The sequence below is a fragment of the Hyposmocoma kahamanoa genome, unplaced genomic scaffold (genome assembly GCF_003589595.1).
Source record: "Hyposmocoma kahamanoa isolate Upper Pololo Valley unplaced genomic scaffold, ASM358959v1 67, whole genome shotgun sequence".
Classification (NCBI taxonomy): Eukaryota; Metazoa; Arthropoda; class Insecta; order Lepidoptera; family Cosmopterigidae; genus Hyposmocoma; species Hyposmocoma kahamanoa.
This window is the reverse complement of record NW_020653855.1, coordinates 2,496,970-2,517,230: the sequence shown is the minus strand read 5'-3', so window position 1 is coordinate 2,517,230 and position 20,261 is coordinate 2,496,970. Positions and strand designations below refer to the sequence as shown.

The following is a 20,261-nucleotide window of genomic DNA, read 5'->3' as shown; positions in this document are numbered from 1 at the left end:
ACATGCTTCTTAATGGGAAGTCTTCATCATCGTTCATTTTATCGCTATCAAACAACACCACTTTAGTAGCAGTAGAGCCATCGAGTATATAACCAGAAATAGAGACGAAATGTCATTTAATTTGTTTGAAAACTATTCTGTCAAATCATTACGACGGCAACTGCGCTCCGATTGGCCAGCCCGAATTCGAAACAATAGACGAGAGTCGTCAATAAAATTGTTTCACTTCAAATCGACCAAGTTACTTAAGCTTTGCTGTAATGGACGAAAATTTAAAAATTACGTGTTTAAGGTGACCTTCAGTCTCGGGGTGACGGGCGTAGTGTCTCTCAGATCTTTGTGATTTAAAGCTCTGAGTGGCACTGCATCTGTTATGGACAGGCGTGTAGCTCACCACCAGGCGCACGATCTGGTTCGTCCCGTCATTTGCACCAAATTAATTTTTTGCTATTTTGCCATATTGACAATTTACTTTCCGATTCTCATTTCAACAAAATTCCGTTTGTCTAGTGTACCGAATATTTTTTTGTTTTTGTACAAAAAGCGATATCCATAACACATTTTTTTATTTTATGTTTGGTCTCCTCGTTTTGATTTAGTGTGACTGATACAAAAATAAATACGAAAAATGAAGCTTGTCAATTACAAATTAGATTAAGTCGTTATTCTACACCTCCGATTTTTCAAACATTTTCGAAAATGCAAAATTTATGTTACATATTTACACCAAAACATTCATTGGATTAACGAAAAAAGTCAATCCGTGTTCGGAAAAATTAAATTCGGAATTACCTTCTTTAGTATATTTAAACATTATACCATTGTTTCAGTTGTTTCAATCTGGCAACTTTAGAATATTCAATTTTGTTTTAGGGTAATTAGTGAAATCCTTGATTGATTGATTGATTTAAGCGGTCGAAAATACTTATTTTGCATTATGTGGTTCGCCAGCAGACAATACGTCAGTAATACAAAAAACTAAATAAAAGCTTCATTAAAAATGAACCTTATTTCATAATGCTTCTATAAAAAGTATATCGAAACAGCTTTTTTTTTATTATTTTTAAGCCAGTGATTCGGATTTAGCCAGTTTCTTTAAGCAACCTTGGCCTGACCTTGTGTGGTGTTATACGAGACAATCGGGGCGAGAAGCGTTTAACATTTTATATCAACGAAACGAATTGTAATTATATCAAGGACAAATTCCGTACAACGTAAATAAATTACATATGAAATCATGGGGTTACTGATTGAAAAAAATTAAACACAAGAATAATAATAATAATAATACGATTATTTCGTGTTTCATAGTACTACTCTCAGTCGCAGCTTACGGTCTCTCCTACTCTTTTTTTAAACTGCACTATTCATTCTTCTAATTTCTATTCCAACTCCTTCAAGGTTGGAAGCGTCCTATTCTTACTTGTTTTAGATCTTCTGTGTTGTTAGTATTAAGTTCTATATCTTCAATCCGTTTATGCGTTCAAATGTCAACTCAAAGAGCACATTCTAAATCTACAAAACACGTCTGGAACAATTTTATTTGTGTAATGCGCCTCAAAATACAAAATTAAAAAGAAAAAGCAGAGTGAATCTTTGTTGGGACATTAGCTGAAATTTGTGTTATGTTTCCTATTTAATTATATTGTTTCATGTTTATGTTTAAGTTTTTATTTAACTCGCGTCCACGTTTGTTTTTATTTTATTCATATATTTTTATTTATTTTAATCGGCATTTTCGAAAAGGGTCCACTGAAAACCAGCGCTGTGGCCCTGCCGCAGTATTAGCTGAGTTGGTTCCTTTTCAGTGCAATAATACACTTTTAATACTAATTATTAATATTGTACTCCACGTGTATTGTGCTGAATAAATTACATTTCTTTCTTTCTTTCTATATAATCCTACTTCATTTTGTATAATTATATATTTTTTTGTTATTTATTTAAGTATTTTATTTATTTATCACTATTATTTTGGATGTTTTGGACTATTTTTATTATTATTTTTCTTTTTTTTCACTTGTGTATGTGCAATATGTCTTTTAATGTACTCGGTTGCGCCCTCAATTAATTTTTATCCCGAATATAACCCGAAGGTTGCTGTCTTTTTATTTTTTGTATTATTTTGTATTGGTCACAGTGTGCAATAAATAATATTTGTATTGCATTTGTATTGTATATTACAGGAATATTTATGATTGGGCCTGGTCCCGCCTCGACTCGTTGTAATATGAACACTTTTCCGTGTCTCGACCGAGCAGTGTTCGATTTACTTACAGTGAGTGAGCATTATGTTCTTATTTTTTATAAAATAGAAGATGGAAAATTGATTGAGTGCCTAAGAAATTACGCAGAGTTATATGATATGAGCCTTGTATGAGTCATTCTAAATATATAGATAACAAATACAAAATTACAATATGGACTATAATAGTCAATTACATGAAACCAGTATAAATATAGTATTCGTTTTTTCCAAGCTGGGTACATGGCCCAATCTTTTTGAATTTTCACACTGTACTTCTCCTATCTTCTTCATCAATATAGCAATTGCAATAGCTGCCATTACTAATAGCGAAAAATCCATATTTACTATTCTACCGTCCTAACTAAAATGCGGCCAAGTGGCAAACGGTCAAATGACCGTTTTATATAAAATTAGAGCACAGAATTCTCTTTTAAAAACACTTAAAATTATTTTTCGACTTATCGGAGCTTACCCTAACAATGCATAGTTGGAATATCATTAAACAATTTCAAAAAATTATTTTGTGACTATCATCCACTCTTGTCACAACATCTGAGCGTACACCGTGCCGTGGTGTGCGTACTGGCTTGGTCTAATGTGAATGTGCAGACCAGGGCACGGATGACTCGGACTGTCTGATGTGAATAATCTCTTAAATTAATACAGCTGTGATTTCAATTTGATGGAATAATATAATGAAGATATTAGTGAGTATATAGACTAATTTAGAGTAGAGTATATATTTAAAATGATAGATGAAAGAAAAACAATTCAGCTATAACAAATCAATTTTAATAAATAAAATTAGCTATCGTTGTCAATTTAATGTCAACAGTAATAAGAATAAAATGTAATAAGGGATTTATATTAGGTACCTACGTAAATAATGTACGACAAACCGCTTAGTTAAATGTGTCATTAAGTATTTTTCAACGAAAGAAAATGTTACGTACAGCACAATCGCATCCGAACTTGACGATGACGTGAAGTCTAATGAGAAAGAAAGCCTTTCCGAGTTAGTGAGGTGAAAAGTATTTTTTTTAAGAAAAAAATCGTAACGAAAAAAATACCTCGATCCGGCCAGATTCGAACCTACGTTTTCTAGCAAACCGTGCCAGACCCTATGCCAACTAAGCCACGGAACGAACCAGCGGACCTCACGAATGTTTCTATGTGTTTGTTGTTGGATCTTTTGTATTTGGTTTTTCAACGACTTTTTAGCCGTAGCGCCATCTATGAGAAATCTGTGAAGGTATTTCTAATGTTATTTATTATCCGGAAAAAAAGAAATTTTCAGTTTTTCCATGTAACAAATAAAGTTACTTATTTTTCTTATAAAAAACTTCAAATCTCTGTCTCGTAATATTTTTATTTTTATTTTCCAGGGTTTTCTAGACCTAAGACTACAATACTACTCAATAATATGTTTTCATTTCCTTTAATGAATTAATTTAATGCAGTCAAACTTAATAACTTTTGCAATTATAGTGAAAAATAGCGTGGTTTGAATTAATGTTAGACATATCTGGTTGATGACTTTACCATCTGAGTCACCCGTGACTAAGCGAGGACCCGAAACTTCAGTTTGTTTGAAAAAACAAATCTAAGCGATTTAGAAAACAAAATGTGTCATTTCCTATGTGTAACAATGGCAAAAATATAGATAGGATAGGTATAAACATTGACTTACAAATAGGGTCTAATACAAAAACCCCGAAAAAAAGTCCCAAGTCAACCTATTTAAACGTAGTGACATGTAAAGGAATATGAAAAAGCTAAAACGTTGAATTTAAATTGTAATGTCATCGCAGTACTGTCTAATTTTGCTTGCTTTGCTGTCAGTCGAAAAAACGAAGACTAAAGCGTGAATGACGCTATGTATACGATTTTAACGCCCTATAAGTTCGGACACTTTTTAGCGCGGACCCGACGTCCATAAAATTATAAGTCAATGGGTATAAAAGTCTTTTTTTTACGACACTATGTGACAGGACGAAGACGTGTGCGCGTGTTAAAAGACTCGCCTGTCTATAGCAATTGCAGTGCCGCTCAGACATCGAGTATATAACCAGAAATAGAGACGAAATAAGGGCCATATATTCCTGGTAACACATTAGCGATACAGCTCTTATAAATATCAACTGTCGTTTGCACTGAAATATAGACAGGCCAACTACTGACCTGTGTGTACGTCTCCGTATATTCCAAAAAATATTCTGTATTTATTGTAATAAAGATAATATCTCTAACAATGCTGGTCTGTTCTATTCGGTGGTGTGGGAAAACGAAATTTCTTAATTAAAATGTGATAAAATCTCGACATTTTTAAAAAAGTTAGCCATGGAGTAACTTTCTTTGAATTGCTTATTTTGACTGATGAGACCGCCATGTGCATGGCAAATGACGTCATGATAGGATTTTACTACGAAAGAAAAAGTGAACGGATTTCGGATGGAGAACGTCAACTGCATGGACAGTGAATTGTTTTTGTGTGATCATAGTACGAATTTGACAGGCTGTCCAATTTACGGGCTTAAACAGGATTGCTATAAGAGCTCATGGTAGGCCCCGCGTTTTTTCATGAATTATAAACGAAAACTTTCCAGCCTACTCTTAAAATGCGTTATTTTGTGAGGTTGTCCATAATCTGGTTGGGAGGAGTATGTTTAGGTTAACTTTTCTCCACGTTACTATATGTTAAAACCTAAAACAAAAACTTGTGAAATTTTTTTCACAAATGGCGCTTTAGCTCTTTGTTGACGATGTTTGTGTCAAACATTCACCTTTTCCATTATGACTAAACAACCCAAGCATTCCCTTCTACTAAGTACGAAAGAATTTACCAATATGTTTTTTTGCGGTTACCAGTATTTATACTTTTCGTGGTTTTCATTTGTAAATTCAACCTTATACGCATTCATTTTGTGTTATTTTTTTCCTTTAAATTACTTTTTCCATTCTGAGTTTAAAGTATACGTAAGAAACTGTGCAATAGAAAGTTAATCAACGAAAAAAAAAAACGTATTTCTTCAAAAGCCACCACGAACATCATCAAGGAATCAATCATCACGTACAAAATCAAAAGTTCGTACCTTTAGTCACACCCCGGACACTCCATACACGATCGAAAATTACTTACCTACTACTACTACATACAGCAAGGCGCTATCTTCACACGCGCAAATGTGTGCGTAAAGTGGCAGGGTTACCCATCATTTTCTCGCACTATTACGTTACGTGGTCAGAGCGGCAACATAGCCAAAATTCTAACACGAATCTGTTATCTATGGTTCTATTTATAGAATCCTAATAATTACGCATGTCTATTATTATATATATAAATGTATATCGATATCACTGACCTATCAACAAAAATGATCGATATAATATATTTTTCATTAATTCACTAACTAGAGTAATATTGAAGATTTATTTTAAAAATATATTAAAAGCACTTAAAATGTTGTATTTCGGACATATACTTTTAAATAAGGTAACCAGGGTATTTAAAATTGCGTGTCCAAGTTTATCATCATTACCATTGACTTAAAAATAAATGGACAACGGGTCTAATACAAAAACCACGAAAAAAATGTCCCAAGTCAACCTATTTAAACGTAGTGACATGTAAAGGAATATGAAAAAGCTTTTAAATTGTAATATCATCGCAGTACTGTCTAATTTTGCTTGCTTCGCTGTCAGTCAAACAAACGAAGACTAAAGCGTGAATGATGAATCTGTATACGATTTTAACGCCCTATAAGTTCGGACACTTTTTAGCGCGGACCCGACATCCATATAATTGTAAGTCAATGATCATTACCATTTAATAATTAGGTATATTCACTACGTAATATTTATCGGCAATACAAATTGAAAAATGTCTACTACTCACTAAGTTATGGCGTCTCATTATATTGATATAATAAATCTGTACTTTTTGTACATATATTACTCTGCACTAAATAAATAAAGAAAACAATAACTGAAAGAGTCTCAGACATAAGTTTTTTTACTTACATCGTTTCATATTTGGGAAAAAGAAAGAAACTCCTCGTTTAGATGATTACCACAATTCACGACCATTATAAATAGTAACGTAAAATGATGTTACATATTAACGTACAAGTTTCGTAATGAATAAATGAAAACTATATTCAAATATCAAAGCCGTCTTCGCGTGAAACCGGCTTGCCGGCAGCCTTGTTTCCCGTTCAGTCAATGTGACCGTCAATGTGCGGGGCGTGGTGCGATATCTAAAGCTAGGGAGGGGCGGAGAGTGTCAGTTCTCGCTACTTCTTTGTTCTGTTCTTTTACGAGAAAAATAAAATTGTGTATAGAATATGTGAATAGTCCTTATCATTATTCTCTCGCTCATACAAGACAACTAAGTTAATAAAGCTCTGAGTGCTACTGCAAATATTAAAAAGATGTGTCGCTTACTATAAAAAATCCACCACGAACATCATAAAGGAATCAACATCACGTACACCATTTTTAGTAGCAGTAGAGCTCCATGTGAAAGAGTTCGTCCAGGGAAGTACTGCCACCTTACCTATTTCTGCCGCCAAGCAGTAATGCCAGCATTACTGTGTTGCGGTTTTGAAGGGTGAGGGGTGCTGGTGGAAATACAGGCACATGGGACTTGTCAACTTATGTCTCAGGGTGACGGGCGCAGTGGCAGTGCCACTCAGATAACCGCAAAATTTATGCTTAAAAATAAAATAAATAAATAAAATGTTTCTTTATTTGTGTATACACCTATTAATAAACTTAACATTATTGATTTCTTACATTACATTACATACCCATCAAATTAAATTTTATTGACCGATTATTATTATTATTATTAATGAAGTAAATAATTAAGAATTACATTAAATTGAATTGAATTTACATTACTAATAATAGTATAATTATAATTAATTTGTTTACGTTTTAAACATGGAGTGGTCGCTTACAAATTAGCACATATCGCATACTGTCCTTAAATAAAGAAATTATAAAACTCACGTAATTATAATGTATATACATATATTTGTTTCATGCAACCCAGTCATCAAACCCAGAGCTGCCCACATTAATCGATAACTCTTTACCGAACCTAATGTTTGGACCTGTTCTATTTTTTTCCACAAAATTAGCTTTTTTGTCTTTTTCTGGAATTTTTTTATTTTTTTTCACAAAATTCGGGAAGCACAATATTAGTAAATAAACTGCTGTTTACAAAAAATAACAGATAATGACCAAAAATAAAGTTGCGTTGTGTTTATTGGAGGTATCGATTTCAGTCAATGGTTCTCCAAACTAAGCAAAAACTCTGCTTCAACAACAATATAGATATCGATTTCTTAGGATTTCGCCATAGTCAGATCAAACAAACAACATTTCGGGCCCTTTATAGGTCCCATGGTTACCGCTGCCAGCCCGAAGCAGTGGTTTGTTGTAAAATAAAAAATATACGCGTATTTGAGCCGAAAAATACTTTCATTTCCTATAACAATATAGGTGTCAAAAATCAATGAAGGCATTACTATTATGGCCGTTAAGTGTAACACTTAATCTTTAGCCTAACACATGTGACGTCATTAGTCACGTGCGCGTAACATTGGACTTCTTTATGTTAATCCAGAAGGAAAATCCTTCAGCTCTTTGTTACGCAAATTCTTAACGAACGCTTTATACTGGATGTAAAATATTACATGTTTTAGTTTTATCACAGTAACCATTTTAGAAGCAGTAGATATCATAGATTCTATCACTTGCTCTTTGCACTTGGTGCAGACCCGACGCACTTAATCGACTTGGAAGTTTGGTATACTTGTCGTGGGTGTTTTGTAGGTAGGGCGGAAGCGCCATTTTGAAAAATTTTTCATGGGAGCATGTGTTGGTTTTTAAAATGTTTACGTCCTGTTTTAAACTTTTTAAATTTAATTTAATAATAAAGTTCGTTCAAGGAATCTGAAAAAAAAATCTGGAAAAAAGAATCTGGAAAAGGAAGAAGTTCTATTTCTGCCGCCAAGCAGTAATATGAGCATTACTACGTTCCGGATTTGAAGGGTAAGGGGGCTAGTGAAATTACAGGCACATGGGACTTGTCAATTATGACGGGCGCAGTGGCAGCGCCCTTCAGGTCTTTGCGTTTTAAAGCTCTGAGGGGCACTCCAACTGTTATGGATAGGCGTGTCGCTTACCACTAGGTGCATGATTTACGAATAAATCATTAAAACAAGAGGAAAGGATGCATAGGGAAAGGTCGACCTCGCGGTACTTATCTCAACCCGACTGATATTTTCTTGAAAAGTTCTGGTCAAAGGTATGCAGAATAAACTACAGACTACATAATTGTATGAAAGGATAGAGTGTCCGTCAGGATGGCTGACTATTTTCCACTATTCAGTACCTTTATGATATATTTTCTACCTTTGCACTAACGGAAATATTAAAGAAATAAAGGTGCTCCAAAGGCTTACAACGCATAGGCAACTTCTCTGGTCTTGGGAATTTTCTACTCTGATCGCGCGATCGGTTGGTAGTTGAAACTGATAACCTTCACTGTGTACACTCTGATCGCGATATAAGTTTCATCTACTATGTAATATCTTTTATCGCATTCGATTGCGCGATCAGAGTTGACTAAGACACACATGTCGTTTTATTCCATTCTTATTATTCACTAACAATATGAGTATATGTGTGGGTAGTACTATAATAGTTACATGTGAATTTAATCATTTATACCTAATTTAACTTTGATAGTACAAGATTATTTTAAAACAAGAAACTGTACAGGTTTTGCGTAAATAGGGCAATGATCAGAGTGGAATAAAACGGCGTGTGTGTCTTAGTCAACTCAGCTCGCGCGACTGGATGCCACAAAAAAAAAACAATATACAGTAGATGAAACTGATATCGCGATCAAGATGTACATATTGAAAGTTTTCAGTTTCCACTACCATTCATCACGCGATCAGTGTAGACATACCCGTTAACGATGACAACCTCCCAACAGGGTGCTCGTCTGCTTGTTTGCCTCCTGCTAAACATTAAAAAAATATAATAAAGTTTAAAAATAGAATCGCAATTCAAAGAAATGACATAATGCCCGTAATGCTAGTTTAATTAGTACTTATTGGATTAGTGAAGTTGATCCTTTAGGACATCACTATTTTTATTTTATCTAATCGAGCAATTCATTATCGTTTTTATTTAAAGCCTCTAGCAATCGAGTATTTAAAGCCTCGTGGTCTAATAATTGTATAGAATACTTTTTCTATGAATACCATCACGGGTGCAACCTCTAAACGGCCGGGATTTGTCTGTGGCGTGAGCATGCATGTACAAATCGGCGCGGAGCGGCCCGGCCCGTGATATCATAGAACGTGGGCCACCGCGAGACCCACGAAAATAGATCTCGGCTTTCAAAAGCGAATATTCCCCACAAATCACTTTGTAACAAAATTTCATAATCTCAGTACAGAGTACTAAAAAAACTGCCCTCAAAAGTACGTGGAATTACGTCTATTTGCCAAGTTTTATTGAAATTTCCCCTAATTTGCCCATATACAGGACTTGACGCAGGAGATAATAAAAATCGGTTCTCACTACTCAAAGTATATTGAGAGAAAAACGCCTTGAATTAGAGAATAGCAAAACCAACCACTAAAGTAATTGCTCCTTGACTCACAAAAAAAAGCATACAGTCGAATTGAGAACCTCCTTCTTTTTTTAATCGGTTAAAAATGGTTCCGTTTCTGGTTTGACAGTATTGGTAGAGTAGTTATACAGCTATACCCGAAACTTTGTTTTTGTAACTGTCACAGTGGTTACGTAGTGGTTTTTAGTAGTGATGAAACAGATATCCGGTATCCGGCCTATCGGATACCGAGCCGACCGGAAACCGCATATTTAAAACTGAGAAAAATTCATAATCAGTACGTCAAATAAATTGATTTATTATGTACAGCAACTACAGTTGAACTATAAACTCTTGCAAACTTTGTTAAATGAAGTACTAATTATTATGGCGAGACAACCCAATGAAAGGATTGCGATTATGATAGAGTTGAACAGCCTTCAAATAATAAACGTGTGTACACATTTTGAATAAATTAATCGTTTTTATAAAAAACCAAGTGACCATAACAAATCAAATCGTTAATGCGAAAATGCAATCATTCATTAATAAATCAAACACAGCGATGTGCTCTGTCAACCAACTGGTTGCGGCATGTTCCCGGCCGTAGGTCAGATATCCGGCTATCCGGCCAGAGTGCTCGCCGGATATCCGGCTATTCGGCTAAATCATTATCCGTTTCATCTCTAGTATTTAGATAATCTCGCAAATCTACACATTTTTAGGTTCTTTGTTATCAATTTGTAGAGTTTCGGTTCAAATATAGGTAATATTAATTTGAAATATTATGTTCATTTGTTAAATAGAAACCTGAAAAATTTGTAGGTTTCCTTAATGGTTCGCAAATTTCAACTTTACGTTGTCCAGACTACAAAAGCTAAGTTTTTCCAGGGAAGCATAAAGTTTTTTCATATTTTTATGTTAGAATCAATTAGAAAATGATATTGATAACCTAGAAATAAAAAATCGTGTTATAAGGTGATTATCGATAATCTATTTTAAATGTATAGGAATATAGCACATTTATAAAACAAATTCGACGCAATCTCTACGCGTAATGCGCTATCCGAAAATACGTTACCCTACATTTGGTAATTTGGTAGTTCAAGATACGACAGACCTATCTATATCTTTCTACATTAATTGTGATTAGAGTGACCCTCTCTACCGACCCTTAGAGTATGCGGTACGAGAAGGGCACTATAACCTGTACAGGAACCTTATCTTTCAGATTCTGACGTACTACGCTATATGACGTACGTCACTAACTTAAAAAAAAAACTGGCACAACAAATAATAAATAGTAAATCATGTACATTAATGGCGAATCTGAATTCTATTTGCTAGGCAACAACATTTAAATTCTACTAAATAATATTATGGTGCAGTCGCCGCGTAAAGGCTAAATAAATAGAGCGTATTTTGCCATGACCGTTAGACGCACGCGGTCGCTGTGCGACGACAACGCGGGGTGAGAGCGATGATATTCGTGTGCTGGTGAAACCACAGGTACATGGGACTTGTCTACTTATATCTCCGGGTGACGGGCGCAGTGCGAATGCCCCTCAGGTCTTTGCGATTTAAAGCTCTGAGTGGTAATGCAACTGTTATGGACAGGCGTGTCGCTTACCATCAGGCGCACGACTTGCTAGCCCCGTGAGTTAGTATCATAAAAATAAAGTTAGAATAGAACTTTGGCCAAGATACAGATGAACATTTTGACTCTAAAGTAATCAATCTGAAATAGAGATATTCTTAGCTATCTAGCGTACAGGTATAGTTATCTACAGTGACCTAGTAAGTTAGTAACAAAGAAAAGGTAAAAAAAGAAAAACAAAACAAAACAAAACTTTGATGTACACCAAATACTGATCAGGAAATTCTAAATTGTAGAATTGAGAGGACACAATTTAAAATAGAATAGAATCATTTATTTTATATTATTAATGTCACGATTATGATTCAAAATAAATGTCAAGGGATAACTAATAAGACCGTCTCAAAAGCAAACAATAATAATGAATAACTATAAAATAAAATAATATAGGTAACTACTGCCTGTCGAAATACAATAAAGTCAAGTAAAACAAAATTACTATAATAATTGTTTCAAAAGAAACTCATTTGAAAATTAAAAAAAAACTGAATGAAACCATATTCTCATTTATAAATGAATGACTAAGTAATAATGTATAAATAAAAATAATCACATTTTTTGCGATAAGACCTATTAAGAATTTTTTTAAATTTTCAAATTCACCGTTATTATTCACAGCCCGACTTCACCCACTGCTGGGCTTAGGTTGCATAGACTTCCCGTATCTTGTGCCATCCACCACGACCCTGCGATAGTCTGACCTATCTACTGCCTAACTTTGACTATGTCGTCCACCCATTTCGCTACACTGCCGTCCACTAACCAAAACGCGGTTAAGTGACAAATGGTCAAATGTCCGCTATAAATAGCAAAAAATAGAGCACATATAGAGCCGCGTTTTAGTTAGTTTTAGTTTAGTAGCCAACGGCAGTACAGACGTTTCACGTCTCTATATCCAATAATTTCCAATTTTCAAATTGTGTTTTCTCAATTGCGCAATTCTGAATAACGACGGCATTTGTTTTCATGTGCGATATATTTTTTTTTTATTTATTTATTTCCTTCAGGCCACATGACCCATATGATATATACCTTAAGGACTAACATACATACAATATAATAAAACACTATTTCTAACTAATCTACACTAATTGCTCTTGTCGGCGGCGTGTGGCGCAATCTGGTGTCAGGTAACCGGCCGCGGAACCGCCGATATAAGACACCCTTCGGCCAAAACACTTCCTTCATGAAGGTCGACAGATTTTCGGTCGATACTGTGGTGACAGTTTGTGGTGACAAACGAATGGAAATTCGCGATATATAAATTGTAAAACTTTTTATTAGTCACTTGTGTACGCGATTATACCTAACGCACACAAACAACCGCAGCCAGTAAAAAACCACGATAGAATGCTAATTAGATGGAAATTAACTGTGTTATTGTTTGTTACATGTGTTAAGTTCAACTTTTTAAACTCATTGTCTCATATACTTGAATGAGGTCATGCTCACGTGTAAGATTGTAGATATAAAATCCTCTAAGAACTACACAGGGTCCAATTTCCAATAGAACATTTTCGCTGCTTTACGAATTTATAGCTTTGTCGTGAGAAACATCCGCCTAAACGGCTTTAGAGGAGACCAGTGTGCAGCAGCGGGATAACTAACGCATTTGTATTTTGGTAACTTTCCAGATATTGGCATGGGTGTAATTTGTGGTCGTCTATGTGTGTGTCCATAGCACCCGCGACACAGGATTTCCCTAGTGCGGGGCTATGTTGACTGTGTGCATTATTATTATTATTATTATTATTCCTATAATAATAATACACACACAGAGACAGCTCGAATTATAATCAATTAGTGATGTCCAAATACATTTCCAATTCGATTATTTATAACAATCGATTTTATTTATGACGCAGTTTTAATCGAGAACGTGAGAGTATGAAAAAGAAGATATTGCCTGATTGGTAATGCACACACTCAACATAGCCCCGCATTAGGGAAACTATATGTCGCGGGTGCCATGGATAGACACATAGACAACCACAAATTACACCCAAGCTCACGAGAGAAATAACGTAGGCCACACAAATATTTCTCCCGGCCGGCGAATCGAACCTAGGACCTCTGCGTGGCAGTCCAGCATGGCAACTGTTCGGCCACGGAGGCAGTTATCTCTAATTAATAATTAATGTTACTGAGCATTCAAATGATGATTCCCGTTCTTAAGGAGAACAATCCGACGATTCATTATAATAAACAAAAAGAATTCATTATAATTTATTAGACAGGTACCAAAATTTATCAACTTGAATAATCTTCGTTACGTTATATGTCGGCATGATAAATGTCGGAGCTAAAGAACACGTCGTCGCTTCAGTAAAGAAAAAATAATCCATGTAATATCGCATTTTTTGTCTATGGTGGTCTGTCGATAAATAGGAAACTTCGTAGGCATGCTTATGTCAAAAGTAAAATAAATGATTGTATGGAATATAAGCACGGAAGAGAACAAACAATGGACGCGTCTTAACCTCGATTACTATCAGAACTGAAGTCGCTAAAACTCACGCATTCTAAATTTGAAACACTACAAAGTCTTGATGTTGATTGGTCGTAGTTTCAAAGAAGGATGGCAAAAGTTGCCCCAATAACGGCGAAGAGCCGTTCATGGACTTTGCTAGTATAATTTTGCGTTTTAGTTTATGCCTAGTTATCAACATATTTTTTTGCATATTTTTAGAAGTGGGGAATATAAAATTGTAAAACATTGTATTTTAGAATAGATGCAAGAACACAACGCAATTGATTCAGTTTGACCACAGATTAGGTAACTTTCTTGTACGTACGTTCCATTTTAAGCAAAATTGAATGTTTACCTACTAAAGTATTGGTTATTTTATACTACACATATAAAACATTAAAGCTATAAAATACCTAATGAAATAATCAATTCAACAGTAATGACACACTATACGGAGACGTACACACAGGTCAGTTGTTGGCGCTGTACTATTTCAGTTTTCTAATCTGTGATTTCAGCGCAAATGAGGGTTGATATTTAAAAGTGATACAAGGCCCATTTGCCTGATGAGTTGCCAGGGATGGATGGCCCTTATTTCGTCTCTATTTCTGGTTATATACTCGATGATAACTTTGAACGTTGAAGGCAAGAGACGCGCTAGAAAATGTAAAAAGTTATGGTTACCCAAATTACGGGAATGGATCGGAGTCACGAGCGCAGAGCAACTGTTTCGATTGGTCTTGGAAAGCGACAAAATTGCCATATCGACGGCCAACCTCCAGTAGTGGAGACGCATTTTATGAAGAAGAAGAATTTATAACTTCCTCCGTGGCCGAACGGTTACCATGCTGGTCTGCCACGCAAAGGCAAACCTCGGACATTCCATACAACAGTCGAAAGTTATTTACCTACTACTACTACTCACAGCCAAGCGCTATCTGCACACGCGCAAATGTGTGCGTGAAGTGGCAGGGTTATAATATAATCCTAATAATTACACATGTTTATTAGGTATTTATATTGATATAATCTGTATTATATATTACTCTGCACTATATTAATGAAAAAAACAATAACTGAACGAATCTGAGACGTAAAGTTTTTTTACTTACTTCGTTTCACCTTTCGGAAAACAAAAGAAACTCCTCTCTTTATCCCGTTTAGATGATCATAAACGGCCGTGCAGAGCATAATTCACGATCAGTACAAATAGTAACGTAAAATGATGTTATATATTAACGTACAAGTTTCGTAATGAATAAATGAAAACTATATTCAAATATCAAAGCCGTCTTCGCATGAGAACGACTTGCCGGCAGCCTTGTTCCCGTTCAGTCAATGTGACCGTCAATATGCGGGGCGTGGTGCGGTATCTCAAGGTAGGGAGGGGCGGAGAGTGTCCGTTCTCACTACTTTTTGTTGTCTGGCAGAGGTACTCAAAAAGTGTATTTTCTTAGAATCGATGAAAAACGAATTACTTCCTGTTAAAGATTATTAAAACGTATGTATAGGTCAAAGTTTATTGCAGACACCTAAATAGTCTCATATTTGCCAAATATAATTACAAATAAAAAGGAAAAAATAATGTAATATTTTTGAATTGGTTTGTCCAGAAGTAGCTCACGAAAAGTTTGTCTCATTTTGAGTTAAGTAGATATTATGTTAAATTGTTTCTTACAATATACAAACACAAAAAAAAAACAGTCGAATTGGGAAGTTCCTTCTTTTTTCAAGTCGATTAAAAATACGAATTCTACTTGTTTTTTTGTAAATACACATTTGTGCACGTTTATCATTTAGAATATTTATTTCAAATATCGTCATAGATCAAAAGTTTAAAAACACCCTGCAAGAACTAAACGGGTCACTGCTATGGCTTTTTGTCATCCAAGTACACAGAATCTATACATAGATGTTTTTGGCTTCACTATACTGAAACCTCGTAAATGACAATTAGTAGCAATAATGTGGAAAAGTTCGTCTAGGGAAGTACTACCACTGTACCCATTTCTGCCGCTGGTTAAACTACAGACACATGACATTTGTCAGTGTCTGCAATTTAAACTCTGAGTGGTACTGCAATTGGTATGGACAGGCAAAGTCAAAGTCAAAGAATAACTTATTCCATAGGTAAAATAAATTTACACTTGAAAACGCCATATTTAAAATACTGCTCCTTCACTTCGCTGACTTCCCTGAGAAGAACTAGCAAGAAACTCTAGGGATTGATCTTTTCAAATAAACTTAAAACGCTATGGAATACACTTTGAATCAAATTTGTGTGGAATCTGGAGCCATGTCGTCTTTGCATACATCTGTATTTAACACGTAGTCTTCAATTTTGTAATAATAATATGACTTTTCAACCAAAATATTTTTAACGTAGTTTTTAAACGTAGGAAATGATAATCTTAATATATGCTCCGGAATCTTATTGTAAAAACGTATACAGTTCCACATAAAAGAGTCGTTTACCTTGGTACCGTGAGTTTAGACTTAGCTTTAAGGTATTATGAATATCTTCTACCTTATTGAAATTATGTATATTTTTACGGGCATATAAAATATTTAGGTAAATGTACTGTGATGCCACAGTCATGATACCAGTCGTCTTATCTTTCTTTGAGAGAAATCCTTAAGCCTAAACGGTACACAGAACGTATCGCTCGTTTTTGCAATATAAATATGGTTTGAATATCTGCACAAGCAACACCGCTTTACCACCAGGCGCACGACTCATTCGTCCCGTCATTCGGTATCATCAGGGCGCGTGTACACGCTAAGAAAAGTTGTCGGGTCTATGCAAGAATTCGCGTCGTTGCTACATACGGACTTAGAATAATAACGCACAGAATGATAGTTTCATATCAAACGAACTGTCACATGTGAGGCAAAAACCAAATTCATGTGGGCGTAAGCAACTTATATCTACGCTCGTCGGCACGCACACAAATATACAAATAATGATGCCATGGAATAACATTTCCCTCAAAAGTGGGGAAATTGTATCTTGCTTAACTCATCATTAAGTTAAAGGTGCCTACAGATTTGCCCGACATTGTCGATCAGGTACCTACAAATGTGCTCGATTTTGTCGATCGTTACTGTCGATCAGGTGCCTACAGATATGCTCGGTTTTGTCGATCGTTACTGTCGATCGACAATGTCAAGTGACAAGAATTTTCAAAAATTTATTTTTGGTAATCCTTATGGAAATGGCATTTATATCTGAATACATGATGACGGACACGACTTTTCAAATAAATGCAATATGAGAATCATTTTCGAGGTATTCGACGTGCTCATTACGAATATGGCACTCATTTTTAAATCCAAGATGGCGGGCACGATTTTTCAAATAATGGCAAGTTGGGTATCGTTTTCGAGGTATTTGGGGGTGCTCATTACGAATATTGTTTTTGTTTGAACTGTCGTGTCTGCCATCTTGGATTTTGAAATGAGTGCCATATTCGTACTGAGCATCCCCAAATACCTCGAAAAGGATACCCATATAGCATTTTTAGAAAAATTGTGTCCGCCATCTTGGATTTAGAAATAAGTACTATATTCGTAATGAGCACCCTCATATACCCCGTAAACGATACCCAACGTGCCATTATTCGAAAAATAGCGCCCGCCATCTTGAATTTAGAAATGAGTGCCATATTCGTAATGAGCATCCCCAAATACCTCGAAAAGGATACACATATTGCATTTTTTAAAAATTGTATCCGCCATCTTGGATTTAGAAATAAGTACTATATTCGTAATGAGCACCCCCATATACCTCGTAAACGATACCCAGAATCAAAATCAAAATAATCTTTATTTCATAGGTAAGCATTATTACACTAGAAATCTTCACATTGGTTAAACTCTACCGTTCATTCGTAAGGCAGATTCCCCAGAGAAGTATGAGCAAGAAACTCTAGGGGTTGCTCTTTGTAAACAACATTTGCACGCATTTAACTTGCAGAAATGGAGGTCAAATGCACACTTACATTAGAATTAAAAAAAATCTGCAGCCATCGCGATATAGCCTATTCTCAAAAAATTACGTAATATAATTATTTTGAAACAGAATAGCAAAATTGGGAGAAAGAAATCCGTTACTTTGCAACATTTTCGTGTCTTGTTGCAACGAAATAAATTTTCGGTTTTAGTGAATATTTATATAAAAATACAAGTTGAAACGCGTTACTTCCTTATGGAATGTGATGTTAGTGTCTATTTTATGTTTGCCTGTTCTATTTTTACACCCATTTACCGCACATTTCGTCATTTTTAGCAAAAAATTTTGAGCTGTTCGCGGTGCAATTTGACCTTGAGCACTGACAACCCGCCCGATCGTGTAGGCCCTTTGGGAAGCCTCTAACTTGCCTCATTTAGCGTGCGCGGGCTAGGTTTCTATGCGTTATTACTCTAAGCATACGGACTGTGTACAAGAATTTTTTCTTGTACACTGAAAAAATCTTGTCTACCCCCGATTCGACGCGTCTGGCGCTATTGTATGAGGCATGGGGCGGGGTGAGGTGCACTGTCAGTAAGCGAACGTTTATGCCCGTGGACGGGTGTTGCTTAATAGTCAAGATATACAACAACATATGTCTTCCCACAGTCCGTAGTAAAACGACAGCTGCCTGGACGACTCGTAATGCACTGACACATTTTACCCTATACACGTCTGTCCGAAGAGCATTCGTATTGTGTACATGCTCATCATTTTCTCGTCTGCTGCATACACGACATGTTTTCGTGGCTAGATCCAACAAAGTCCTTGTCGTGTACAAGGCCATTCTCATCTTTTCTGTAGCAGACGCGTTGAATTTCTTAAAATTTTCTGAATCTTTCACAAGGAGCACTGCTGTTACAATTTTTTAATAAATTTGTTTTTCAAACCAACGAAAGTCTCTGGCTACTTACAGATCCCAAGGTTAAGGCGGACTGATTTGAATTTAATTCATATTTCATGTTCTATACTGCGGTGTCCATTAGTAAGCTACAAGGAAAACTTTAAAGATGTAAATTTCTCACGTTCAAGACTGTAAACAACCTCAAATGGTAACTTTGATTGATTTCGTATAACAGTTGACAGTGTTGAAGTAATCTCTTAACAAAATATATATAGTAAAATTGAGGATATATGTGTGAAAACACAATTCCTAAACATTTTCCCGATAGACAAACAACACAAACTTACCTCGAAATTTTACAAGTAAACCGCTCAATTCAATAGGTACTATCATTGACTTACAAACAAATGGACGACGGGTCTAATACAAAACCCACGAAAAAAATGTCCCAAGTCAACCTATTTAAACGTAGTGACATGTAAAGGAATATGAAAAAGATAAAACGTTGAATTCAAATTGTAATGTCATCGCAGTACTGTCTAATTTTGCTTGCTTCGCTGTCAGAAGAAACAAACGAAGACTAAAGCGTGAATGACGCTATGTATACGATTTTAACGCCCTATAAGTTCGGACACTTTTTAGCGCGCACCCGACGTCCATATAATTGTAAGTCAATGGGTACTATACATACAACCAATGATTTTTTTTATATCAACTGTTAAAAATAAATTCTGAAATAAAGCCAGTAGTGTCCTGCCTCTCGACTCAACCGTATTAGTACGGGAAAAAATTCAATTCGAGCTGAGGTAATATCAACTCTTAAGGAATAATAAACTCCCACTTACCGTTCGGTATCAATGTTGGACTCATCTGCGTCGTTACTGGATGTACTAACTCGGTGGTTTCTTCTGAATTTGGATTTACGTCTCCCGCCATCTTCATTCGAAGAGTACGAACCGGTCATATCTGGCGGCTTCTCCATTGCTTTATCACGAAAAAAAGTATATAAGTCCGCAAAAACCGTGTTTCCCGCACGCAAGTTGGATATTAAACATGGAAAACACGCTAAAATTAAGGTGGAGTTGCGGAATGACATCCGTTTCTATAGATATAGTTACAAACACCTATTACATTTTAATGAAAGATACTTGTTTGAAATAGAAACTCGGGTTACGAAATCGGTAAATGACAAAGCCGATGAAAGTATTTTATGAAACTTACCGATAATTTACTTTATAATGCTTCACATTTGTTTCTAATTGACATTTATTTAACCTACAGACAGACAGACACTTTACAATATAGAAGACAGTTCAATACTTAATTTTGAACAATTACTTAATTTCATTCTACTCCAATTTACCCACATTTTCACGCACTTTTGTCGAAATGTTCCC

The 20,261-nt window shown here is 35.4% G+C and overlaps 1 protein-coding gene across 2 annotated transcripts in view; it reads right to left on the bottom strand.

Annotated features, from left to right (window-relative positions):
- LOC113232176 (P protein-like) overlaps window positions 1-19,842 on the bottom strand; it is a 96,335-nt gene extending 76,493 nt beyond the window's left edge. For both annotated transcript variants that reach the window (XM_026466814.1, XM_026466815.1), the window contains exon 1: window positions 19,710-19,842. In XM_026466814.1, coding sequence (XP_026322599.1) covers window positions 19,710-19,828 — 119 coding nt within the window. In that variant the 5' untranslated portion in view covers window positions 19,829-19,842. The remainder of the gene's footprint in view (window positions 1-19,709) is intronic.
- Window positions 19,843-20,261: the final 419 nt, after the last annotated feature.